At 44.8% G+C, this 27459-nt stretch overlaps 1 protein-coding gene across 4 annotated transcripts; it reads left to right on the forward strand.

Moving 5' to 3' along the window:
- Positions 1 to 647: 647 nt before the first annotated feature.
- Positions 648 to 27394, forward strand: RBSN (rabenosyn, RAB effector). 4 transcript variants are annotated; one of them, XM_024556487.4, is made up of 12 exons: positions 648 to 802; positions 2917 to 3231; positions 7715 to 7855; positions 9957 to 10057; positions 10967 to 11012; positions 11126 to 11287; positions 13166 to 13407; positions 14646 to 14716; positions 18307 to 18393; positions 19346 to 19448; positions 20685 to 20789; positions 23557 to 27394. In XM_024556487.4, exons 2-12 carry the CDS (start codon positions 3084 to 3086, stop codon positions 24700 to 24702), a joined length of 2352 nt encoding a protein of 783 aa, XP_024412255.1. In that variant the 5' UTR covers positions 648 to 802; positions 2917 to 3083; the 3' UTR covers positions 24703 to 27394. The 4 variants fall into 4 exon arrangements, with proteins under 4 accessions (XP_024412255.1, XP_045048214.1, XP_045048213.1 ...); XM_045192279.3 differs by lacking the exon at positions 648 to 802 and adding an exon at positions 841 to 957; XM_045192278.3 differs by lacking the exon at positions 648 to 802 and adding an exon at positions 1028 to 1343.
- The last annotated feature ends 65 nt before the right edge of the window (positions 27395 to 27459 follow it).

The following is a 27459-nucleotide window of genomic DNA, read 5'->3' on the forward strand; positions in this document are numbered from 1 at the left end:
TGTGTAATGAGAACTTTTAGGATTTACTCTTATTATACAGCAGTGCTAGCTATAGTCATCATGTTACATATTACATCCCTAGTACATACATATTTTATAACCGTGTTTCTCGCTTTTGACCACCTTTCTCCAATTCGCCCTTCCCTACCCCTTCACTGTGATTTGCATTTGAAAATGCCACAGATTTGACCATACTGTAAGCCCTGCAGATGGATAGCGTCTCTCATTCTAAGTCCCCACTCTTCTGTGGTTCTATTACGGATCTTTCCACATTTTCCGAGTCTCCTGAATATTCCTTTTATCTGTAGCTCTCAGGAACTGTAACTGACTCGAACTAATTTACAACTGTAGTTGGGGGTGAGGTAGGAGGTATTGAAGAACACCGGTGCCTCATTCATTGCACACCGTGGTCAAGAGCTAAAGAATTACTACTGTATGCACGGGCTTCTGTTTCTCCACCGGCACAAAGGATGGAGAGAAACCCGCTGGCTTTAACGCCTTGTACTTTTAAGCACCTGAGCCGTACAAACGTCACTAAATTTCGGAGCCCAGCCCGCTAGTTCCTACTGCGCCTGCGCGCCCGCCTAGTCTGAATCCGTCCCCGCCCACTTCGCGCGCTCGAGGACTCGGCGCTCCGTGGGGGCCTGTCAGCCTGCCTTCCGGTTTCGGCGCCACCGCAGGCGCTCCTGCCGAGCGCCGAGCGGTCGACGGAGATGGTGTCCGCTGTTGTGTGAGAACCGTGGAGGCCCAGATCCTGGGCGGAGGACTGGACAGGCCTGCGGGCCCGCTCAAGTCCGGCCAGGTACAGAGGGCCGCGCTGGGCCTGGCCTGAGGGGCGGCGGCGAGGTCCCCCCTAGGCGCGGAGACGGGCGAGCAGTGCCGCTGTGGGGCGGTGTGGCTGTGGTGGGTGTGACGTGCGTGGTGGGTGATGTGGCTTTCGGGCCGTCCGGTTCGCTGGTGAGTGCTTGCCTTGAAGGGGCTCTGTTTGGTTGTGTGGTCGGGGCGTGGACAGTTGCGTTTGGCTGTGCGGCTGACGGCTGGCTGGGTGGGGGGTGGTATCCCGGGGGAGCTGTTTGGTTCTCTGGTTGTGTGCGACTGAGGCGTTTGGGAGTCCTAGTGTGTGTGGAGTTGTTTGTAGCGATGTGTGTGTGTCTGTGAGATGTGTGGGGTTGTCCTGTCTGCTGTGTGGGGCTGAGTCTCCGTGTTGTGTGTGGTTTTGCGACGTGTGCATAATCGTGTTGAGACGGGCTGTGTGCAGTGCGAGGCCGTGATGAGGGCGGCTGTGCGATGGGGAGTCTAATCTGCCCAGCAGCGTTCAGGCTGGAGGTGTAGGTGCAAGATAGGTAGGGTTTCTTTTTATTTTTACATGGTTTAGAGTGTGAGGGCTTGCATACCCTGTGGTGGTTGTGGGGTCTGGCTTGGTGGTTTGTGGTAGATTTCTGTGGTTTATAGTGTGTGTTCGATTATATGATCTTAGAGTTTTATTGAATGTCTTCGTGGTTCGTGCCAAGCGCTGGGCTAGACCTTGGGGGTATGGTGGTGGGGAAAACAGACATGGTCTCTGTCCTCACCGAGCCTACGGTCTTATGTATTCAGCCGCTTTATATTCTTGGGACTATTAATTGACGTCACTGCCGTGAAGAAGTGCACGGGCTGGCAGAATGCCTCAAGTAAGAGGCATTTCCTTGAGGAACTGAGGTTGGATTGAGATGGGAAGGCTGTGTGTGTAGGAGCTTGATTTGCGGTTTTTAGGGGTGAGTGCGCAGAAGGGAAGGGGGCTGTCAGAGTTAAGGCCTCAGAGGAACTACTGGCTGGGAGGGAACTGGAGCTGCTATTTCAGTGACTACCGGGCCAAGAGGCTGAGATCTGCTTGTATGTAACCATTGGGTTTTGTAGCGGAAAAAAATGGGAATCTGGCGTTTCATTTGTTTATTTTCTGGGGCACTGTCACACTGTCACCCTGTCACCCTTCATCTTTGAGGACCTGGCAGTCCCTCCTCAGTGGCCCTGTAAGGGAAGTCCACTCAAAGCTGAGGGTCGGACATTCCCCCTCACTCTGTGCTCTGGTTTCTGGCCTTGAGCTCTTGGGGAGAAATTCCTCTGCTTTTGCGAATGGTTTTGTCTGGGTTCTCCTAATGGCTGGGAGTCTTTCTGAGTTGACATTGGAAGTGACTTTGCCATGGCCCAGTAAAACTGAACATGTAAATTATTAAGCCTTGAATTGTTTAGGCACCAAATCCTTTTATATTTAAAGCAGTGAGAACATTAAGCTTCCTGCTCAGCTGTTACTTACTGGTTTATAAAATCTATTAAGTTCATCGGAGAGAGTGCTCTACAAATATGACACAAAATGGATTTTTATCTTTGACCACTAGGTTTGTAATGCACCTCCTTAGACTGACGTTGGGATTTTTGTTTGTTTTGTTTTTGTTTATTAGGGCAGACACGGTCTCTTTTTCATTGTTGCATTTTTGACACAGATGCAAGAGCTCAATATATGTGGTTGAGTAAATAATCAAGGTACAGAGAGAGTCAAAGAAAAACTTCTGTTTGTTGATAAGTACTTCAGACCATTTAAGACCATTAAGTACCATTTTCCCCATGGTATACAACTTAGGAAGTTGGACCATTTGGAATAAATGTTAGCAAATTGCCTTAGTATTGTTTGCTGTTGAAGTTGATTTTTCAAGAATCTGTGTTTCCCACTTTATTTAGAGTTACCATTGTCCAGAGATTTTTCTCATGTCTTAAGTTTTGTGTTTTTGTCTAAGGATTTGAGAAAGCAGTTTGTGTTCTCAAACTTGTACTGGACAAACATTAAGGACCCTTATTGAATTGTGAAAAAAACAAAGAGAATTCTTAATTGCTGCTACTTTGCCTGATTGGCTTTTTCCCCTTCTTATTTCCTTTCTCAAGGCTTCTCTTATTCCAGAGAGGAGACGTCATCCAGAGCCATGATGCCACTTCCCCGTCATCAGAGTGCTGCTTGGTTAAGCTAGCTGCCAGAGCCCTGTTCCTTGTGGAGGAATCACGCTGACTTGGCATGAGGCCCCTGCATTGTGGGGGTTGAGAGGGATACTCCCATGGCTTCTCTGGATGACCCAGGGGAAGTGCGGGAGGGCTTCCTCTGCCCTTTGTGCCTGAAGGACCTGCAGTCTTTTTATCAGCTTCAGTCACATTATGAGGAAGAGCACTCCGGGGAAGACCGTGATGTCAAAGGGCAAATTAAAAGTAAGAGGGGAGGATCTTGCTTATCCCATTCTGTCAGTGGGAGCTTTAATTCAGGGGGTAATTTTCATCAGCTTCCATGTTGCCACCAGAGCATAATAATCATAAATTAATAGTTATAAACATATATCTAGTGCTTACCACGTGCCAGATGTTGTTCAGAGTCTTCCCATGCGTTAGCTTCATTAAATCCTCACAATAGCTATGTGTCTGTGAGCCCCATTTTGCTGATGAGGGTATCCGACACAGATGAGATAACTTGCCCAAAGTCGCACAATTGTGCAGAGCTAGGCTTCGAACCTAATTACATAATTACTGTGCTCTGCTGTCTCTTGCTAGTCTATTTAAATTATCTGACCGTCAGCCTAAGAGGGTTTTGGAGTGGAATTCCTTTCCTTTGCTATGAAAGTGGAGGTATACTATTGACTCATTTATTTGTCACAAATGTCAGCCTTTCTGCCATCCTTCTTTCCTCAACTAGACCTTGTCCTCTGCAGCCTAGGAAAAGGAAGGTCATAGTTGAAAAGCTAAGAAAAACAACCCAAAAAGTTAAAACTTGGTTTTTGAGCTTCCAAGGACTCAGGTCCTGGAGAGTTGCAGAAAGAATTTTTCAAAGTAATTTTGCATGCATAGTGTTCATTTCTTGGACGTCAGATTCTAGTCCGTAGATATGATGCTGCTGCTCTGGAACTCTCTTCTTACTGACTCAGCGACCCTGCTTCTTACAGCTGGTAGCATTTCCAGAGGCAATGAGACAAAAGATCTGGGTGCTGTATTCACAGATCTTTGTTGGCTGGGAGGAAGAATGATCATAGATTTCTGAGTGTACTTTGGCTCCCACACATGCCGAGTCACGTGCACCCTGTAATCAAACAGTCACACTATGTTACATTTTTTAGTCCAGAAAAAAAGAGTTGCTGAAAGCATTAACACTTACAACTTCCGTCCAAAAACATGACAACTTTAAACATTCTCAAAATCCTGAGGGCTGTGATGGACCAGCTGGGTTCTGGCTGTAGAGGCTGGTGCAGAGCCACAACTATTAGGAAGCCCCCCACCCTCCAAAAAAAAATCTTTTGTGCTTCACACTTTTCAGAGTTTTTTTTACATGTTACTTCATTTGATTCTCCCAGCAACCCGGCAGGATGGTGGTTGGTGTCATTTTACAGAGAAAAAGTGAGACTCAGAGATGTTGTATAATTTATCCAGGGTCACACAGGAATTGGTCAAACTAGGCTTTGAGCCTAGGTCTTCTCTCACCTCAAAGTCTAGTGCTACTCTCTCCCCATGGCATCACCGATGATGTGAGGCCCTGTATTCCTACCGTAGCATGTACTGCAGCTGGAAAGCAAACAGATTACCTAAGTTTCCTTTGGACAACTGAAGGGCCTGCAAGATTGTCAGTGAGTGTCCAGACTTAGTGTCAGCTGAACTGGGTCATATACTGTGATATCACTAAGACTTTGTTGCCAGTGGATAGAGAGGTTAGAGAATGTCCTCAAATTCCTTTTATAGTACCCCTTTTATTAGAGGAAAATTGGTTAAGATTATTTAGGGAGTAATAGATATGAGAATCTGTTTAGGGAATACTAAATAGAGTGGAAGCGTTGTTCCTTGTGAAAGAAACTTCAAAATATTCACTTGTTTTTCTCCCTCCATTTTTCCCCTGTCTCTACCTCAGAAGAACTAAGAGATTGAGTTAAGCATTCTTTAGTTGGGAAGGAATTCTTAATTATGTTGTAATTTTCTGTGTTTCGGAATCAGGAAAGTGCAGTTTTAAAGATGGACATCAAAGATTTTTGAGAAATTCTTTGAAAAGCAGATAACTTCTTCATTTGGTCTTTTGATTTTGTAGAAATTTTATGACATTGCTAGTTTAAGCAAGTGAAATATTAGAATCAAAATAGTGAACCTTGGTTTTGGAGGCAGTTTAAATAAGAAAATATAAACTGATCATTACTAAAAAGTAGTGGGTTTGGGCCCTAGCCCTGGTTCAGCTTCAGTTTAGGACGTCTACAGTAACATAGACAAGGGGGTGGTTGAGACTTAACTTTGGCTTCTGCTTTGTGTTTTTGAAACATATGGGATTGTTTTTGAAAGGCTACACCCACCCTGGGAAGGTTGCTAGGCCAGGGCCAGTTCTCTTGCCTTCTAAAGGTTAAATGGCACGGACTGCCTGTTTAACTCAACACAGTTTAGTCTTTTTTTTTTTTTAATCATTTTGCCATCATCATTTATTTTTTAATTGTATTTTATTGTTTATGCTATTACAGTTGTCCCAATTTTTCCCCCTCTGTCCCTCTCAACCCAGGCCCCGCTGGAATCCCTCAGGCAATCCCCACACTGTTGTCCATGTCCATGGGTCATGCATGTATGGTCTTTGGCTCCGTGCTGTACTTTACATCCCCGTGACTATTCTGTAACTACCAGTCTATACTTCTGAATCCCTTCACCTTTTTCACCCATTTCCCCAACCCCCTTCCATCTCGCAACCATTAAGACATTCTCTGTATCTATGATTCTGTTTCTGTTCTACTTGTTTATTTTATTTTTTAGATTCAATTGTTGATAGATATGTATTTATTGCCATTTTATATTGTTTATACTTTTGATCTTCTTAAAGAAGACCCTTTAACATTCCCCATAATAATGGTTTAGTGGTGATGAACTCCTTTAGCTTTTTCTTGTCTGAGAAGCTCTTTATCTGCCCTTTGATTCTAAATAATAGCTTTGCTGGGTAGAGCAGTCTTGGCTGTAGGTCCCTGCTTTTCAACGCTTTGAATATTTCTTGCCAGTCCCTTCTTGCCTGCAAAGTTTCTTTTGAGATATCAACTGATAGTCTTATGGGGGCTCCCTTGTAAGTAACAAACTGCTTTTCTCTTGCTGCTTTTAAGATTCTGTCTTTGTATTTAAACTTTGGCATTTTAATTATGATGGGTCTTGGCATGGGCCTCTTGACACAGTTTAGTCTTGTTTGCAAAAACGAATTGCTGTTTGTTAACTCCAATTTCCTATCTGCTAGATCCTTTGTTACATCAGTTCCTTTCCTCTCCCATGTTGTTAAAAAAGACTACTTTAATATATTTTAGAGGGTGTCCTTTAGTTCTGGTGGACCTTATTTTTCCAGTTGGAGAAAGCCATCCTGGAGTGACTGATAACTGGGGAGTCTGCTTATTAGCTTGAGTGTCTAACAGAGACATGTCTGTAACCTTATTAATTTCACCCCTGCCCGCCAAGCCCCCCCCATATCTGCATTTACATTAGAAAAGCTATGGGTATGCTTTTAATGTTATTCAAGGGACAGAGCACTTCAAAATCATGGGAACTCCACGGAGTATTGATCTATTAAATATAAAAGAAATTATATTGTATTAAATCTGATATTTTCTACTGGATTCTAGTGGCAAAAAAGGATAGCAGCCACCCAAGATTTAAGAAGATCAATGAGAGCAACTTAGAATTGAGACCAGCTGACTGTTGTTCCATTTTAATAGCAGGTCCTCTCACCTCAGGCCAGGTGGCTGAACCCCTGTTCTACAGAGGCACAGTTTTCAAGTCATTGCTGGCTGGGCGGAACTGGGGCTCTGGTTTCAGATGTGAGGTTCCCAGTTCTGACCCTGGTGCCTATAAGCTCTGTGATCTTTCTCTCCTCTGGTGTCATGCCCTCATTTGTAGGTAGGGATACACATGCCTTACATGTGAGCACAGTCTGGCATAATGTATTTGAAAGTACTTTGTTTTGTGCCTGGTACGTGCAAGGAATCCAGGACACATTCATTTTCTCTTCTTACCAAGTCTGGCGCTCTTTATGTTATGTTTTCAGTGTTACATCTGTATCTTGAAGCTTTTTGTCAATATTCTCACTCATACACTTGGAAGTGAGTAGGGGAAAAAGAACTCTGTGTACAGTTAAGCGTTATGGAGAACAGCAGCCCCGGGGTGATGGTTTGGCTGAATCTCATCCTGGAGGTAAACAGGAAGTATTTACTCATGAGGCCCTAGGGTAAATAAATTAGTGTTGTAGAATTTGATTTTTAAAAACTTTATTTTAATTGAGGTATAGTACACACATAAGTTTTTAAGTGTACAATCCAGTGAGTTTTGAAAAATGTATATACTCATATACTACCTTCAAAATTAAGGTATAGGAAAAAAACACTTGCATCACCCTGGTCCCCATACTGAATGTGATTTTAACACTTCTGTTTAATTAGGCCTCTGACATTGGCAATGAGCAGTAACTTAGCTCTATATTGGCTACATAAACCAACTAATTGCTAATACTGACAAGCAAGTGGATTGCTCTAGCATTTGTAGTATAGTGGCTGAATGCTTATTATTGCATTTTATTTGGGATCCAAAAATTTCTTGAGCATTTTTACGCAAAGCATACTTATTTCTTCAACTCTTATGGTTTGAGATTTCCCTGCACTCTTTACTGGGGTTCTTCATGGAATCACTTACGGTGTTTGTTCCTTTTTTCAAGGTCTCGTCCAGAAGGCTAAAAAAGCAAAGAACAGGCTGTTGAAACGAGAAGGAGATGACCGGGCAGAGTCAGGGACCCAAGGATATGAGTCTTTCAGTTATGGAGGGGTTGACCCTTACATGTGGGAACCCCAGGAGCTTGGTAAGAAATTCTGTTCGTTCATTCAGCAAATGCTTATTGAACATCTCTATTCTATGTAATGTCTTAAGAGTTGGCTGAGGAGGCATCAATAAACCAGAATGGTCTGAGCTTCTTGTAGACCTTACGTCCTGAGGGTGGGGGGCAGAAAATGGACAAGAATGAGCTGAACAACTGCCTTGTGTTAGCCATTGCATTAAATGCCTTCCATGTGTGCTCTCATGTGATCCTCGCTGCACCCCATAGGGACCTGCCTGGGATCAGGCATCTGGGAAACTGCAGAACTGGGGTGGGAATCCAGGGCTGTGGCATCAGCCCAGGCACAGATTCCATTGACTGGGCTGTCTCCTCTCATACAGACGTTACCTCCCTACTAAGAGGCACTGGTTTGGCAATTAATTTTATGAAACACATATTTATGGTATCATATACATTCAAGATAATCTTTTTTTGGAATGATGAAAAATATTCTAAAATATGCTTGGGTGATGGTTGCGTAACTCTGAATATACTATTGGGTTGGCCGAAAAGTCCATATGGTTTTTTTCCATATAGTAAAAGACACATTTTTCATTTTCACCAGTAACTTTATTGATTTGGATATTTTGAGTGTGTTGGCTATCTCCTGCAGGGTAGAATGTTGATTGTTCTCATTTAATATCTCAATTTCATCACAGTCAACTTCAACTGGTCTACTTGACCATGGAGCATTGTCCAGCGAGAAATCTCCAGCATGAAAATTCCCAAACCACTTCTGACACGTTCAATCAATCACAGCACCTTTTCTATACACTGCACAAGTCTTTTTTTGCATTTCAGTTGTGTTTTTACTTTTTTGAAATAATAAAGTATAATATGCTGATAATGTTGCGTATTTCTTCCATCTTTAATATTAAAATGACTGCACAAAAATTCACCAATTTTGGTAAGTTCTTTTTTAATGCACACCGATATGACAGCTGTTACAACACAGTCTAACAAAATTGTTTCTGATGAAGTTTCTGATGAAGTTTCTGATAAAGACAGCTAAGCGCTACTGGAGCCATCTTACGGAAAAAACAAACTTTTTGGCCAACCCAATAAGAACCATTGAATTTGTACATTTTTAAGTGGTGAATTGTATGTATGTGACTAATATCTCAATAACGAAAAGATCATGCCATACCAGCGTTGCACTAGCTAATCCTACGTGTCTGTTAACTTTTGAATGATAACAATCATGAATATAATATTTTCTGTCTGTGCAATGGATAAGCTTTCCTTCCTAGTGCTTTATTATTCTTTCATTTGCATTATCTTTTTCACCTGCCACAAAAGCCATGTGAGATAGAATGCATAGTGACATTCATTTCCATTCATAGATGAGGAAACAGGCTCTAAGCAGGGAAGTATTTACCCAGCATCATCTCCCAGGTTCTTACAGCGCCACTACAGAATGTGTCTTTTTGAATGGGGAAAGTCCTCGAACTGTGCTGTCCAATACAATGACTAACTATACGTAGCTATTTAAATTTCAGTAAAATTAATTAAAACTACAAGTGATTTCTTCAACCATACACTAGCCACATTTCAAGTGCTCAATCTCCACATGTGGCCAGTGGCTACCATATTGAGAGTAGAAACATTTTCAGCGTGGCAGGAGAAGATGGCTTTAAAAATACTATACAAATGTAATTACGAGTCACACCCAAAAGCCAATGAGAAACATGAAAGAGAAGTTTCAGGCATGTGAATTCTTACTAACTTTCTAATAGTTTATCTCATGATTGCCAATGTTGAGTTATCAGATGATTTTCTGATTAACTTGCCTGTTCGAACAACTGAAGGAAGTCACAAATTGTAGAAAGGTCGAGTGAATGGCAAATTTTAGAAGTTAATAATTTACAGTCACCCCTAAGAACTTGAAAGTAAATTTTAATTAGATGGTAAGAGTATGGTTAAAGAAGAAAAGGTACGTGGGTGCTTTCTTAGGTTTTGAAGTTTTGTAAGATTCTAAAATCCTAAAATTTTTACTTTTAAAATTTATTGAGGATAAGCAGCAAGGTAGAGAGGCTGCCTCAGAGAAATGACGGGTCATTTGTCTCCCCACCTCCTCTCCTTGCAGGTGCTGTGAGAAGCCATCTTTCTGACTTCAAGAAACACCGAGCTGCCAGGATTGACCACTATGTTGTGGAAGTCAATAAATTGATAATCAGGTTGGAGAAGGTAACTTTTGTTGTGTAACGCAGTTTTTTTCTGCAAGCATACATTTTCTGGGGGAAATACTACATTTCTGCATCATTGTGTATTTTATATGTATGATGCTGGCTGTATCTGGTGTCGGCAGAGAAACGCCTCACCTAGAGGGGTACAGAGCATGTGATGGACAGTTGTAGCCTGGATGCTTTTACTTGAAAGGAATAGCCCAGGTCGAGAGACTTGCTGCATAGCCAGCTTCCCTTTTCCTTCCTGTGAAGCCCACTTGGCTGCTGGAAAACCTTCCTGTCTTCAGATTTCCTCTTCTGGGTGTCCCAGGCATAATCACACAATGGGGCACAGTGTGCGATATCATTTGTTGGCAAACAGAGAAGCTGGTGACTAGGTCTGTGGGGAGAACTCAGCTGGCTCCAGCCTGTAGTGTGGGAACATCTTCACTGGGCCATTTTGCCCTGTGGCATGAGAGTGCATGTTCCATGCCACGATCACTGTTTTACTTTGACCCTACAAATGCTTGTTGTATGTAAGCTGGATTGTGGTGGGCATGGTGGCAAGCCCAGGTGCAGTACTTTGTGTGTACTTTGCAGGACAGAAATATGTGGCTAGTTTAATTATCCAGGAGGACTGTGGAGAATTGGGAGTTCTCCACTGCTTTCAGGAGGCACCCCCACCACGTCTTAGCCTAACCCTGGTTATTGCTTAAAGGTCTGACACTAAAGAGATTGGAAGTAGGTCAGGGAAAGGGAGGTGCTGTCTGGATTATCCCATGTGAAGTTGCTTTTGTGACTTTGTGGGTTGGGGATGACAGATGAGACTTGAGAAATGCAGATGTGGTAATTTCCACTTGATGCCTCTTGCCTGTGGGAAGTGTATTCATTACCTGATTAATTCCATCTGGCACTGTTTTCTCCTTGTCAGCTCACTGCCTTTGACAGAACGAATACCGAGTCAGCTAAGGTCCGAGGTAACTCTTAAGAACTTTGCTCACACTTATGCTATTTATTTTCTCCCTGACCAGATCTCTTTTAAATGGCTTGCTTTTTTATTTGTTTGGTTTTTGTTTTGTTCTTCTCAAAGCAATAGAAAAGTCCGTGGTGCCTTGGGTCAACGACCAGGACGTCCCTTTTTGTCCAGACTGCGGTAATAAATTTAGCATCCGTAACCGCCGCCACCACTGCCGCCTCTGCGGGTCTATTATGTGCAAGAAGTGCATGGAGCTCATCAGCCTTCCCTTGGCAAGTAGGTAACTTGGAGGCGGGACTCTGGACCCTAACCTCCCCCGAGACTAGCTTGTTTGCTGATCACCACTGGGTGATATTTTTTTTTTTTAGCTTTTTTGTTTAAATTAATGGTGTTCAGGATCGTCATTCATTCACTTGTTGATTCCATGAAGCCCAGTACAGGCGAGGCACTGTACTAGGGGCCAGGGATACAATGTTCTGCAACAATGGTTGGCAAACTGTTTTTGTAAAAGACGTGATGGTAAATGGGCTACATATGGTCTCTGTGACAGTTTTTTTTTTTTTTAAACAGCTTTTTAAAAATGTAAAAACCATACTGGGCTCAAGGGCCATACAAAAACAGGCTGGACTTGGCTTGTGGGTCATGTTTGCATGCCTCTGGTCAACAACGCACTGCCCGTTCCCCAAGGAATTCAGCATCTAGCCGGGGATATAGACTCACAAACAAATAATTGCTTTATAAAGATAAAAGTATGATGAGAGAAGTTTATCAGGCACCCGGGAGAGCCGACCAAATCTTTATCAGCTCTGCTTAGAAGGGGCGGGTGAGACTTAGAGAGGAAACTGCAGGAAAGGGTTAGGTTCTTCAAGAATGAGCAGCAAGCTAATCCTTTCCTTTGAGATGAAAGTCACAGACGGTCATTGTCATATAGAGTAAACCATAATGTCATAATACAAGAGACGTTGAGTGTTTTGGAGGCTGGGGGAGAGGAAAAGCATGGATACTCAGGGTCTGGAGGCGATGCTCAAGAACTGCCTTGAAAGACAACTAGGATTGCAAAGAGATGGGGCAGGAGGGCATCCTGGGTAGTATAAAGAGTAGGACCAAAGGCACGGAATTTGGGAAGGCCCTGTGGAAGGGTAGTGGATGAGCAAACAATAGTTGGGGGAGTGCGAAGGACATGTTTGAGAATTGTGGGAACGAGGTTACAAAGGTTAGATGGAACCAGATGTCTGGAACTCTGAGTCTCATCTGGTTAAAAGGGTTCAGGGTGATCTCATGGGCTTTTGGCCAGTTCTGGGACATTTGGGTGTGTGCACTCTCCACTGACTCTGCGTGTGCTGTCGGCAGTGGAGCATCTGGGCGACTTGGGGCAGAAGCAGACGCTTCCTTTGTCGAACCCTGACATCTCCCAGGCACACTTTACCTTGATAATTCCCCTTTCTCCTTGAGGCCAACTCCCCGTCTCACTTGAGACTTTATTAGCTATGTTTTTTTGGCCACTATTCACCTCTCTCCTCTTGGGCTAATTAACCAACATTTACTGGGCAGCTGCTGTGAAGTGGCCCTGGTGTGTGGATACAAGTATGAATAAGACAGTTTCTACCCTCAAAGAGTCACAGATTCCTAGGGCAGCTCTGGGGTAAACACAGACCTGTCATAAAGGGAGAAGAGGGGGAAATTCTCCATGAGGGCAATGTGGTACAAACTGCTCATAGGAAGGGCAGGTCATTTTTGCCTCAAGGAATAGGGGAGGGCTTCCTGGAAGACATTCCAGTTGAGCTGAGCTTTGGAAGATGTAGAAGTCAGGTATTTGGGAGTGGGTAAGGCTATTGGACAGTCCAGGGAGAAGGTGGGTTGTGTCTGAGCTATGGCAAATGGAGGGGGCAGTAGGTGGTAAGGCTAGGTTAGGGGTTGGTCTCAGAACCTCAAAGACAGACTGTCCTAGGCTGTCTGGCTCTTTCCTGGCTGGCAGTGGGAGGCCCTCCCACCCCAGAACCTGACCCCAAGAAGGCAGAGATGTGGGTGCTTCTTGCCCGTAAGCAGAGGCTAATCTTACCTGATCAGTACCCGTGGACTCCCCTCCTGTCATGGGCGGTGAAGTGAGGGGAGGCTGCGGGCTCACTGCTGCCTGTCCTGTGCTGTGCTTTACAGATAAGCTCACCAGTGCCAGCAAGGATTCCCTGAGCTCCCACACCAGCCCCAGCCAGTCACCCAACAGCGTGCATGGCTCCCGCCGCGGCAGCATCAGCAGTGTGAGCAGTGTGAGCTCTGTCCTGGACGAGAAGGATGATGACCGGATCCGCTGCTGTACACATTGCAAGGACACGCTGCTCAAGAGAGAGCAGCAGATCGACGAGAAGGAGCACACCCCTGACATTGTGAAGCTCTATGAGGTGACTTACTGTGTGCAGGCCTGGGTCTGATTCGAGAGGCACATTTGGCTGTTCATTATGTACAAGCCTGCAGGGTTTGGAGAATGGTTTGGGAAGTTGTTCCTTTGAATTATTTTTAGTTTCTGCTGAAGGGCCACTCATGGTATGATTTCCTAGCTAGGGCCCTGGGTGAGTCATCCTGGGTGTGGTGCTACACACTTGTTCCCTCACTTTCTTGCAAAAGTTTTCTTTGAAAATGGAGGTTGGAGGCTTTGGTGGCCCAGGGGCAAGAGGAGAAAGAATGGTTGCCACGCAGTGTGGACAGGTTCTGTGCGTGTGGGCAAAGGCTGGAGCTGGTGGTGAACAGTGGGCCAGGAGGGTCCTGTGACGCTCCCTTGGCAGCTTCAGGCTTTACAAGTTTGAGCACCTGCCCATAGGCTTAGAGCTTCCCCTTTTAAGTCCATTCACATCCCTCAGCTCTCATTACTACCAGTGACCCCAGAACACCTTTAGTAGATGCTGCTTTGAAAGGAACGTAGTACAGTGCAAAAACATGGGATTCAGGGTCTGAGAAGTCGGGCCTCCGAATGGCCCTGTGAGACCTGCAAGCTGAGGGAGTGGAGGCGACGGCAAGGAGGAGCTGATCCCTGACAGAGGAAGCAACGCACGCAAAACTCTGAGCAGAGGGAGAGTGTATGTTTGGCTGACGATCACTGAATGGTCTCCGTTAGCAGTTCTACAGGTCATAAGGGCTGTGTTTCTGGAATCACCACGAAAATACTCAGGCTACTGGAAATGGTGTTAATTAAACTCTGTGCTAAGTTGCAGGTATAGCCAATATCCATCCTTTATTTGGAGTTTATGACTTGATAACTCACTTTGTATATTGCCACTGCTTTTTGCGTCTGTCTTTTTTGAAGCAAGTCCTGGTGATGCCGTGTGCTGGTGTCTTGCCCACCCGTTAGGGAAAGAATGTAGCAACTAATTCCTTTTCTCTGCCTCGGTAAACTCTGACTTGTGTCCTGGAAAGCCTTGCTCCTCTTTCCTTCATGCAATGTTTTCTGCTTGTAAAGTAGGTCTGTAAATCAGGAATTTGATACCAATAGTAAAAAGAAACAAAATAAAAAACCAGTACCTGCATTTTTACATTTTAGAAAACTGCCTACGTTAAATATATCTCTGGTTGATGCAGCATAACACCTGGGCAGGCTTTTCCCATACCCTGAGAAGGCCACTTACCTCTTCTTCTTTGTTCTTAGAAATTACGACTTTGCATGGAGAAAGTTGACCAAAAAGCTCCTGAATACATCAGGATGGCAGCATCATTGAAGTAAGCTATTCCTCTCTGGTTCTCTAATTCATTGCATTGGTGACTCTTTCTGGCATTTTAGGTCAAATCTTCAGGAGCTTAAAATGAAAATCGTAACTCTGACTGTGCTTTTCTTCTGTGACTGACTGCAGAGAGTCTTTGTCAGGTCTCTGTCCCTGTCACACTGTTACAGTCCTCTGTGGCCAGGTTGAGGTGACCCCAGCTATTCCGATGGAGCAGGTTTGGGAAGGGCCTCAGACAGTAGGCACCACTGCCAAGTGCAGCATCTGCACATGAGCAAGGGCAGTGTGCCTCCTGCTCATGCCTGGGTAGATGCCACATCAGGGTGACATTGAGGTATCGGGGCTTAGAGCAGGGGTTGGCAAATGGCAGCCCATGGGCCAAATCTCGATGGCCACCTGCCTCTTTTTTTTAATGAAGATATAATTCACATAAAATCCGCCCCTTTAAAATATGCAGTTCACTGGATCTTAGTATATTCACAAATTTGTACAACCATCACCACTGTACTAACTTTAAAACATTTTCATCATCCTAATAAGAAACCCCTAATAAGACTCATTAGCAGTCATAGCTCATTCCCCTTTCCCTTTATGGAAAAAAATTCCCTGACTTTTTCTTAAGAGCATTGTTCCTTCTGACGGTTAATGATGTGTGAGCTTGAATTTGAGGCACTGCTACTAAATCAGATCCCAGCAGTCTTTTCCCAACCTGCAGAAAAAATAGGGCATCAAACTGAGTGCTCTGCAATTGAGGATTGTCTGCTTTAGTTTTAGGTCTGGGTTGCACACCTGTCATTTTTGAAGTGATGCGTGCACCTTGTTTAGGACAAACCTATATTTTTATTTGGACATTTATGGTGGCAATATTGTATAGCAGTTTCAAAAGACAAAGGGTGTAAGCTTGGCTTTTCCTTCATGTGTCCACAACCATGTTCTCAGCCCATGTAAAGAATGAACTTTTTGTTTGTATAGTCCTTAAGGAGTTTCCTGACTCTTGAGTATAAATTTCTGACTTACGAAATGTGAAAAACTAAACCCAGCTGTTTTGTGGCAAAACACCCCTTCTGTGATACCTCTTCCTGCTTCTACTGTGGCTTTGAGGATCTTCTTCTCTCATTCCTCTCCCTATGTTTCCCAGCCCACAGGAAGAGGAAAAGAGGTGAGAAGAGAATAGCAAAAAGATAGGGAAGCTAGTGTAGACCCTGTTCCTTTTTCCCTCTCTCCTAACAATTACATGTCTGCAGCCCCTGGCATAGACAGTGGAAGGGGAACAAACCCTATTTCTTGCACCCTCTCAGCCACAATTGTCCCAGGGCCCTCCCTCCTTATATCTGCTCCTTCCAGAGCCCAGTCTTCCTCCTTCCGTTCCTTAGCCTAGAGCACTGGTTTTTCATAACAGTAAGGAAGGGACCCATTTTCTTTTCTACCTGCCGTTCACTGAGCAAGAATTTCAGTCTGCCCTTTCTGTGCGCAGGTTGGAAGAAGAACCCTGGATGATCCTGATACATACCTCTCCGAAAAGGAGAATCCTTGGCTTGGAGAATCTGTCTCATGCTCATTTCCTCCCTGGAGCTTTCTGGAATCAGCACCCCTCCTCCTACCCCTGCCCATTGGTTTGACATTAGAGCAGGCCTGTGTTCTACGTAGACACCAGCAAGGAGAGCTGTGTTCCTGGCAGTTTGAGTGTTTTCTTCATGAATTTCTTACTGAGGGGCTCCTCTTCCTGAGTGCTGTTGTCTTTGTTTGTTTTGCTTTGTGCTTTGCTTTGTGTCTCAGACTCAGTCGTGGGTTAATGGGCCTCCCTAGCCAGTTGGGGAAATGCCATTGCTAAGCACATTTCCAGATGTCTAAATTCTACTCCTCCCCCTTAGCAAGGCTGGTCCTAAAGGGCTTTAAGTGCATTTCATTCTCTTACTCTTTCATTCAATGGATATTTATTGAGCACTAGTTACATTCTAGGCACTAATCCAGTTGCTGGGGTTGTAGCATTGAACGGTGATGAAGACAGTGTCCGCTCTTGTGGAGCTTCATTTTTGTGGGAGCACAGGCCGTATACACGTGAACCAATAATGAACAAGATAACTCCAGATGTGATAGCTGCCCTGAGGGAAATGCTGTTGGTTGACATTGTGGCGACCACGGGAAGCGACTTCAGATTTTATGACTTGGAGATACTGAAATAAAGCACAGGTCTTCTCGTTTCTAGTCCAGTGTTCTTTTTGCAACAAACTATGCAGTGAAAGATAATGAAACAACCTTAGTAAATTTTCATATTACAGCATACCCCAATATTTTTCTAGCTACAACTGTTTTCTTTTCTCATTTTTACTTTTTTAAAAAAAGACTGTATTTACTTATTTTTAGAGAGAGAGAAAGGGAGGGGCAGAGGGAGAGAAACATTGATCTGAGAGGAAACACACCCCCACCAGGGACCCCACGTGCCCCAGCCGGGGACCAAACCCGCAACCCAGGCATTTGCTCTGACCAGGAATCAAACCAGTGTGACCTTTCACTTTGTGGTACGATGCCCAGACAACTGAGCCACACTGGTCAGGGCAGGACTGTTTTATAGATGGTGAAATAGGTAAACAGAGCAGTCCTTTCTGCTTAGTTAACTTAAATTGCTGCTGCCTCAGAAGGGGAGTTGAGCGGCCATTGCTAAGGCTGGATTAATAGCTGCAAGATCTTCTGAAATGTTTCTCTTCTCAGCAAATGCTGATTAAGCTTGGCCCATGTGCTAGTCACTGAGGATATAAGTGAAAAGCCATAATCACTGCACTTGGAACTCAACAATCTGGTGGGGGTGACAGATTTGTAAATGAACAATTCTTTTTTTTTTTTTAAGATTTATTTATTTATCTTTAGAAAGTGGGGAAGGGACAGAGAAAGTGAGGAAGAAAACATCATTGTGAGAGATACATTGATCAGTGTCTCTTGCATGCCCCCTACTGGGGACATGGCTTACAAGCTAGGCATGTGCTCTGACTGGGAATTGAACAGGTGACCTTTCGGTTTGCAGACTGGCATTCAATCCACTGAGCCACACCAGCCAGGGCCAATCATTTTAGTTAGTTATTTTTAGAGAGAGGGGAAAGGAGAAAGAAAGAGAGGAGAGAAACATTGATGTGAGAGAGAAACATCGGTCGGTTACCTCTAAGTGCCCCGACCAGGGACCAAACCTGCAACCCAGGCATGTGCCCTGACTGGGAATCGAACCAGCAACCTTCCACTTTACAGAATGCCTCCCAACCAACTGAGCCGCACAGGAGCCGCACCAGTCAGGGCTGTCTTTCAATCATTTTAAATGATGTTGGAAAAGTTGTTCAGTGAGCGTATCAGCCATAAAAACAATTGGTAATGTGAAAATTAAACTCAGCGAAAAGATTCAGCAGTCAATAAGCTAATTTAGCTTTTCAAAGATGATGTATCTACACCATATGAAAGCTCAATTTATATTAATGCAATTAAATCTTGAATAATTCATGATAATTTTTTCAACTAGAAATAAAAAAGATTACTGGCTGTATATTTTCTGAAAATAAAAAATGTAAAAGCCTAAAATAAAAACTCACCATGATTTCTCCTTAGCGCCGGAGAGACAACCTACAGTCTGGAGCACGCCAATGACCTTCGAGTGGAAGTGCAGAAAGTGTACGAGCTCATAGACGCTTTAAGGTAAGGTCTGATTGGTGACGTCTCACCTGCTGCCTTCAGTGGAGGAGGTGACGTTTTAATGAGGTATTTGGTGACTAGCAGACCTGAGCTTACCTAGAATCCTGGTGACAGCAGTTTGTGTGAGGAGGAGGCTGAGGAAGGTGTCAGCTCTGACACTCAACACATCTCAGTAACTTTTGGTTAAGGTTTTCTAGTGTTCATTATTATCAAAGGAATAGGAGTCTATTGAACACTAGCTGCATGCCAGGAAATATCACTGGATATTTCTGTATAGTGTAGCTCACTTACTCTACCAAAGTTACCCTGTGAAATAGGGATTAACATCCCCACTGAGGCACGCCAGCTGGCAAAAGTGGTAGAACCAGCATGGAAACCCAGATTCTTCAAGTCAACAGCTGCTTTTTAACTGTGGGCTGGTTGTTGGGGTTAAGTCAGCCCTTTGCAGTGTAGGAAGTACCGTGACTCGGGAAGAACTGAGGTGAGGAGTCCTTGTCCATCTGTACATGCAGGACTGCTACGTACTCTGCGGGGCCTGGTGCAAAATGAAAATGCAAGTTCTTTGTTCAAAATTATTACTAATTTTAAGACAGTGACAGCAGAATATTAAACCAAGCACAGGGCTCTTCTAAGCACCAGACCCTATGTGGCTGCATACGCCACTCAACCACGAAGCAGCCCCTGTGCGTGTGGTCAATCCCTCGCATGGGCCCACACGCATGGGTCAGGCCGAGTGTTTGTCATGTGCCCTGGGCCGTGTTAGAGGCCTGGGGTACAGCAAAAGGGTAAGAAACCAGCTTCGCCTTCAAGGACACTCCGTGGAGCCTCTAACCTGTATCCTCCACCTGCATCCTGTATCCTTGCAACCAGCACGCAAGCCCGACAGCTCGGACTTTTCACCCTTGTTTCTGAGGCCGGCAGCGCTTGTTACATTGATGTGTTTGTTCCAATTCAGTAAGAAGATCTTAACCTTGGGCTTGAACCAGGACCCACCACCACATCCAAACACTTTGCGGCTGCAGAAGATGATCAGATATTCGGCTACGCTCTTTGTGCAGGTAAAGCCAATCCTGGGGTAGAAGAACAGCGCACTTGCCTCACTTGCTCTTCTCCCATTCAGGAAGCAGATGAAGCCAATCGCTTGTTTATTTTCTATTTCGATATTTATTATTTTTTACAATTATAAGTGTATGATGCCATATTTTAGAGAAAAATCTGGATTTCAAAGAAAAATAAAAACTAATTTTAATCCCATGTCCCTACAATGCCATTACATATTATTTTGGCATATTTTCTTTTTTTTCCATTTGCACTTGTTATATAAATTGTTATGTATATATTTGCAAATTTATATCTTCTCTTTTTATCACTGAATTTTATATCATAGTATTTTTTTATATAGCCCTCCAACAGCTCTCCACTGAATACTGCCACAGAGTGCTGCTCTGACATATTACACATCCTTCATGGAACCACTCCCCTTTCATCGGGCATTTGATAGATTCCCGTTTTTTGCCATTATGAGCATTGCCCGATGGACATAGATGTACATAGCATTTCTTCCTCGGAATAAACACCTAAGGGACTCTTTCTGGGCCGTTGGTTGGGAGGAAACAGCTGATCGTTCAAGAGCAGATTAAAGCTAGGTGGTTATAGTGGAGTTGTTTCTACCTCAGAAGCCCCTCAGAGTCACATTTAACTGCCTTTGTGGCTCTGTGACAGATCTAATGGAGTCCTTCTGGGTTAGTTTTGCAACGTTGTGTTGCTGAGAATTAGGCCCTTTCTCCTTTGTGGTCATGGCTGTACCCCACAGTCATTTGGTGAGTCCCTGGTGTGTACCAGGCAGTCTTCTAGGTGCTGGGTGTCCTGCCATTGACAAAAAGACAACATTCCTGTTCTCCTAAAGCTTATATTCTAGAAAGGAGGATAGACAAAAAACAACTAAAATATATAGCTTATGTCGAAAAGTGCTGGGGAAAAATACAAAGCATGGAAAGGGCGGTAGGAAGCTCGGGTGGAGACGTACACAGTTAGACCGGGGGCCAGGGAGGGAGGAGGCCTCACTGAGGAAGCGAGTAACTGGGAGATCTGCTATTGATCATTTCCTAAGGAAAGGCAGGCCCATTTGGAAGCTGTCTCTCTGGCCCAATTTTGGGATTATACCTCTTCCTGCTTATTAATGTGACTATCTCAGGGTGGAGTGGCTTAGCTTAAATGGACTCTCACCACAGAGGTTAAGGTTCATTTTTTCCCTAAAAAGGTTTAAGAGTAAAATTGTCTGTGATTCCCTATAGGAAAAGTTGCTTGGTTTGATGTCACTGCCAACCAAAGAACAGTTTGAGGAGCTAAAAAAGAAAAGGAAGGAAGAGATAGAAAGGAAGAAGATCCTGGAGAGACAGGTGAGTGAAGCTCAGGTATGCTGGCATCTGGCTTCTTCTTTGAGGCTCTTTTTTTAAAAAATATATATTTTATTGATTATGCTATTACAGTTGTCCCATTTCCCCACCCTGCTTTGTTCCCCTCTGCCCTGTACCCCGCTTCCACCCTCATTCTCCACTGCCCCTTAGTTCATGTCCATGGATCATACATGTAAGTTCTTTGGCTTCTCCATTTCCTATACTATTCTTAACCTCCCCCTGTCTATTTTCTACCTACCATTTATGCCTCTTATTCCCTGTACCTGTCCCCCATTCTCCTCCATACACCTTCCCCACTGATAACCCTCCATGTGATTATGGCTAACCCTCCATTTCTGTGATTCTGTTCCTGTTCTAGTTGTTTGCTTAGTTTTGTTTTGTTTTGTTTTGTTTTTTAGGTTCAGTTGTTGATAGTTGTGAGTTTGTTGTCATTTTACTGTTCATATATTTGATCATCTTTCTCTTAGATAAGTCCTTTTAACATTTCATATAATAAGGGCTTGGTGATGATGAACTCCTTTAACTTGACCTTACCTGGGGAGCACTTTATCTACCCTTCTGTTCTAAATGATGGCTTTGCTGGATAGAGTAATCTTGGATGTAGGTTCTTGCCTTTCATGACTTCAAATACTTCTTTCCAGCCCCTTCTTGCCTGCCAGGTTTCTTTTGAGAAATCAGCTGATAGTCTTATGCGAACTCCTTTATAGGTAACTGTCTCCTTTTCTCTTGCTGCTTTTAAGATTCTCTCCTTATCTTTACTCTTGGGTAATGTAATTATGATGTGCCTTGGTGTGTGCTTCCTTGGATCCAACTTCTTTGGGACTCTGAGCTTCCTGGACTTCTTGGAAGTATATTTCATTTGCCAGATTGGGGAAATTCTCCTTCATTACATTTTCAAATAAGTTTTCAATTTCTTGGTCTTTCTCTTCTCCTTCAGGCACCCCTATGATTTGAATGTTGGAATGTTTAAAGTTGTCCTAGAGGTTCCTAAGCCTCTCCTCATTTTTTTGAATTCTTGTTTCTTCATTCTGTTCTGGTTGAATGTTTATTTCTTTCTGCTCCAAACTGTTGATTTGAGTCCCAGTTTCCTTCCTGTCACTGTTGGTTCCCTGTATATTTTTCTTTATTTCGCTTTGCGTAGCCTTCACTTTTTCCTCCATTTTGTGACCATACTCAACCATTTCTGTGAGCATCCTGATTACCAGTATATTGAACTCTGCATCTGATAGGTTGGCTATCTCTTCATCATTTAGTTCTGTTTTGGGAGTTTCAATCTGTTCATTAGGGCCACATTTCTTTGTCTTGGCACACCTGTTATGTGTGGAGCCTTAGGTATTCGCCAGGGCAGGGCAACCCACGTGGCTGTGTTGCTGTGCTATATGTGGGGGAGGAGTCTGAGGGAACAGTGCCACTTGCTCGGCTCTCAGCTGGCTTTCAGTCTCTTCCCCTGCTACCCACAAACAAATTGGGCCCTTCTGGTGCTGATTCCCAGGTGGGTGGGTTTGTGTACGTTCTAGGACCCTGTGGGTCTTTCCAATGAACTCTCCTGTGAGGCTGGGATTTTCTCCTACCACCACAACCCCCACAGATTTTCACAGCCAGAGTTTTTGAGGCTTTATTTCCCCAGGTTGGAACCCTGCGTTGCGTGGTCAGTCTTGCTCCCCAGTTCCTCCTGGTTTGTCTGTGTGCGAATGTGGGACCTCCTGGTCTGCCAGCTGCTGCCTTACTGCGCGTTATCTCTGTCCTGGCTGCCCGTATCTGCCCTTCTTACCAGTCTGGATGGAAGTTTCTTCAACTCCTTGGTTGTTGGACTTTCATACAGTTCGATTTTCTGGCAGTTCTGGATATTTTTGTTTTTAAATTTGTTGTTGTTCTTTTGGTTGTGTGAGGAGGCAAAGCATGTCTACCTACGCCTCCATCTTGTCCGGAAGTCCTCTCTTTGAGGGTCTTTTGAGCACAGAGGCCTCCACAGACTCCCAAGAGGGCCTATGAGATTGTAGTAAATCAGAATCTCTTGTTCTCTCTAGTTTCCATTTTTCTTTTGTTCTGTTCTGGCCTCACTCACATCTGTATAAATCACGATGGTTTATTTTTCTCTTCTAGTCCTGTTTTTCTTTCAGAGGTTCTATTGGTTTTCTCCTCTCCAGAATACCGTCAAGACTGGCTATCCTCCCTCTAGTACAGGTTGCAGGGAACCCAGACACCAGGGAGTTCTTTGTAGAACACTTTGGAATACGCAGTATTAGATAGAAAATACTGCATATGTTCTTCTGTGTAACATTCTAGTGTAGATGAGTGCTTTAAGAAGTGTATAGCCAGCCCTGGCTGGTGTGGCTCAGTGGATTGAGTGCCGGCCTGTGAACCAAAGGGTCACTGGTTCCATTCCCAGTCAGAGCACGTGCCTGGGTTGCAGGCCAGGTCCCCACCCAGCAGGAGGTCCGTGAGAGGCAACTACACATTGATGTTTCTCTCCCTCTCTTTCTCCTTCCCTTCCGTGCTCTATAAATAAATAAAATATTAAAAGAAGTGTATAGCCAGTGACTCTGAGATGGAGAAAAATTTACCCCTTAACTTACAGTTATGAAACAAAAGCATGGTTTGGTTTTAGCAGTTGGCGCTCTCAGGCCTGAGGTGGGCAGCTGGAGTCTCACGGGCACAGCGATAGCGAGAGTGCAGAGGGCAGCTGATGGTGTGACTGCTGCTGACCTGGTGACGGTGTTTCTCCCCTTTGGCTTTGATGTCTCCCCAGGCTTCCCTGGAATCCCAGCGAAGGCTTGAGGAAAGGCGGAGTGACCTGCCATCTCGTGCCAATGGGGAGGTGGCATCCCTTCGAGGCGGCCCTGCCCCCATGAGAAAGGCTGAGGGCTGGCTCCCGCTGTCAGGAGGCCAGGGGCAGAGTGAAGACTTGGACCCCCTCCTCCAGCAGATCCACAACATCACATCGTTTATCAGGCAGGCCAAGGCTGCAGGCCGGACAGATGAAATGCGCACACTGCAGGAGAACCTGCGGCAGTTGCAGGATGAGTATGACCAGCAGCAGACAGAGAAGGCCATCGAGCTGTCTCGCAAGCAGGCTGAGGAAGAGGACCTGCAGCGGGAACAGCTGCAGATGCTGCGTGAACGGGAATGGGAACGAGAAAGGGAGCAGTTCCAGGCAGCATCCCTGCACACACGGACCCGGTCCCTGGATTTCCGAGAAATCAGGCCTTTTCAGCTGGAGCCCAGCAGAGAGCCTCGCACCCACCTTGCTCATGCTTTGGATCTGGGCTCCTCCGCAGTTGGGAGCAGTGCAGCTCCCAACACCCCTTCACCCAGCTCAGCTCTCGAGCCTGTCAGAGTGCAGTCTGGGCCCCCAGCTATTGGCCAGGAATTCCTCCTCCAGAGCACCCTGTCACAGCAACACGGGGTGCCCTCCCTAAATCCCTTTGATGAGGAAGACTTTTCTAGCCCCACTGCAGAGGGCTCGACCAGCCCTCCTGCTGCAGAGCCTTCCTTCGGCCCCTCATCTTGCATCTTCAAAGAATATAATCCTTTTGAGGAAGAGGAGGAAGAGGCGGCCGAGGCAGGGAATCCCTTCACTAACGCAGACAGCCCAGCGCCCAACCCCTTCGATGAGGAAGATGAGTGTCCGCACCAGAGGCCCTCAAGCCCTCCTATTCCTGGCAACCCCTTCGAGGAAGTCACTTGCACCAACCCCTTCGAGATGGACAATGACAGTGGGCTGGAGGGCGAGGAGCCCATCGAGGAAGAGCTCCTCCTCCAACAGATCGATAACATCAAGGCGTACATCTTTGACGCCAAGCAGTGCGGTCGCCTGGATGAGGTGGAGGTGCTGACGGAGAACCTGAGGGAGCTGAAGCACACCCTGGCCAAACAGAAGGGGGGCACCGACTGACCGTGGGGTGGGTAGGGCACCTTTGGGTCCAGGGACCTGGCAGGAGCCAGTGGAGCAGGAGAGGGTTGGTGGGGTCGATGGGAAGGAGGAAGGTGAGCATTAAGATGCACACAGGGTAGGAGAGGAGATCTGCTGCTCCGTGCTGTGCACTTGGAGGTTTTTCCACTGCAGTTGAATAATAAAATGGGAATGAGAACAGGAAGAATCAGCATTCATTTGCTGTTTTTCCTGGGCTTTTTTAAAATTGGGATTTCCCTTTAGAAGGGACTTTAAATTTTCACTACTGAGATGTAGCTAAATGTGTTTCTGTTGGGTCCTGCCCTGCAGCTCCTGGTCATGTGTTCCTGCCTGGTCTTCGGGCATTATGCAGTATTACAGGGCAGCCTTATATAGGGCCCTTCCTTTAGCAAGACTGACAAGGTGGGTTCCTTGAAATCTTCCTCTCCTCTTGCAGAAGTCTGACCCCGTTAGGCTGTGGGTACCTTTCACTGGGGCTTCCTCTGCCCCGCTGGGCACATCCCGCTTGTGCAGTGGAAGGGGAGGTATTCCTAGGAAGGCACTGGTTTAGACCCAGGAGAGCCCAGCGCCTCTTTAAGAGAGGGAGAGGGGGATGAGGTTTCACCAGGGTCTGTTTCCCTCTCGGTGTAAGTTCGTATTTTTCTCAATGGATGTTAAGCTCTCGGTGCTGGGGTATCACTGCAGTCTGATCATGAGCTTTTTAGAAAATGGAAGTGGTTAACTGTGTGGTTGATCAAGGAAGTAGTATTCGGGAGAAGAGTCTCCACCCAAATGTCACTCTGTCCTCTCTGACTACTAGCACAATTGTCCGACCCTGGAGAAACCTAGAGCTTTGGCAGTTACTTGTACGTGGGATTTTTCAGAGGACCCAGCCTATAATTTAGGAGTTGGTAATCAGGAAGCTTGTGTGGAACGTTGTCATGAGAACAGAAGCTTTCCTAAGTCACAAGATAAATCAGAATAATTTCCAAGGCTGTGATCAGCCTTCCTCCCCTTTGGTTCATCATTCCCAGTGTTTAGCATTAAGAAACTGAAACGTTTGAAGAAGCACAACGCAGGACCGTTCTGGTAGCATGGCAGTACTTGAACTCTTCACCAACTGAGGGCAAAAAGGGAAATTGTTCATTTAGCTCTGGTGCTTTGGTTTCCAGGAACATAACCCTTAACTGACACGTGACATCATTACACCCCTGTGTGCTCAGCTCTGGGTAGAGTTCCTGCAATTACAATTGTTAATTAATGAACAATAACTGACCACAAGTCACTTTATACCCCTTACCTAACTCTGGGTCATACTCTCACTGGTCACTGGTGTGAGGGCTAGAATTCATTTTGTTACATTCTGGGAAGACTGTTGATTTTGGAAATGTTTGAAAAACACTGTGGTGTAAAAATAGTCTGTATTTGTGTTGACACTATTTACATTTGTTTTAGTACCCACTGGATCTTTGGGTTGATTGAAAGGTAGTGAATAGGGGTATGGAAACGCGGAGTTGGTGGAAAGTGTGTAGAAGACCCTTGAGTTTGGGTTCTGTTCACAAAGGGACATGAGTGGGTTACTGACATCAGCTGGCGCCAACCTTGCTGACTGCTGTGTAGTTTTGGGAAGCTGGCATTCAGGCATGGGAAGTGCTGCCTGGTACAGGCATCTTGTCTCCTTGAGGTCCATGCCCTTCGTGCTGTAATTCTGGAAGCTTCATGTGTGGCTACATCCTCCTTCCTGCTCAGTCTGTTGTTTCTTTCAGTCTGAAGAGGAGGCAGCTCTCTCCATCGGGAAGCAGGTAGTTCCTAAATGCTGCCAAAGCTGCTTTTCATCATAATTACTTTTCTTATGAGAATATATCTCTTTTAATTAGGTGGTTTCAACTAAGACTAGTTTATTAAACATACTCTTTCCTTGAAATCAACCATAGGTAGCAATCCGTAGTAATTAAGAGCATTGAGAAACACATGTAAGAAACATTTTTATAACTTAAAAGAAAAAATCACTGATTATTCTAAACCAAACTAAAACCCTCTGATGTGATGAATTCTTCCGTGGCCGTATTCTTCCACAAATTCTTTCACTTAATTCTTCCATGGCTATATTCTCCTATAAGCATAGACGTAACAAGTAGTTAGAATTCTCTGTCCCTCAGCAGTACCGTTGCCCAGCATTTACACAGGCACAAAGTTGTTAACATCAGGGAAAAGATAACCTATGACCTGCAACCACAACTTCAAGTTCTTGCCTCATGTGAATATTTCACCCTTCCTGTAGTCCCTCAAAGCAAATTGTACCCTCATCAAAAAATGAGGAAGTTCTTGATACAGTGTTGGCAGATCTCCCTAGAAATAGATCATATGTGGAAGAGACTGGCTTTTCCCTTTTATGCCTTGTTTGCCCTGACTAATACACTAAGGACACGATGTATTTGCAGCTCAGTGTGTCTTTGCTGTTCGGACAGTAGACTGTACCTGAGCCGTCATGAGCTATGTGGTAGGTGGGACATTTGCATAGTTAGCTTATGGGACTCGAAAGTGAGAAGGTGGTCTCTTCACCAGGTTCCAGTCTGGCATCAGATTATGCTGGTCATCTGACTGTGGAGAGTTTGCGGGTCATTGATTTGCATGCACTACTCTGGGGCCTTGTAATGGAACCTTTTTAAAAAAATAAAATAACAGATATTAGTGATTGGGGGTGTGTATGTGTGTTGCATGAGAGTCATCAGATAACATGCCTTCCCCGCTTTCTAAATG

This window comes from Desmodus rotundus, chromosome 8 (assembly GCF_022682495.2).
Source record: "Desmodus rotundus isolate HL8 chromosome 8, HLdesRot8A.1, whole genome shotgun sequence".
NCBI lineage: Eukaryota > Metazoa > Chordata > Mammalia > Chiroptera > Phyllostomidae > Desmodus > Desmodus rotundus.

Excerpts from the sequence above, each read along its gene's own strand:
- RBSN (XM_024556487.4), top strand. The coding sequence starts at position 3,084 with ATGGCTTCTCTGGATGACCCAGGGGAAGTGCGGGAGGGCTTCCTCTGC. Across the intron at positions 18,394-19,345 it reads GAGCTCATAGACGCTTTAAG|TAAGAAGATCTTAACCTTGG; the intron begins GTAAGGTCTGAT and ends GTTCCAATTCAG. Across the intron at positions 19,449-20,684 it reads CGGCTACGCTCTTTGTGCAG|GAAAAGTTGCTTGGTTTGAT; the intron begins GTAAAGCCAATC and ends GATTCCCTATAG.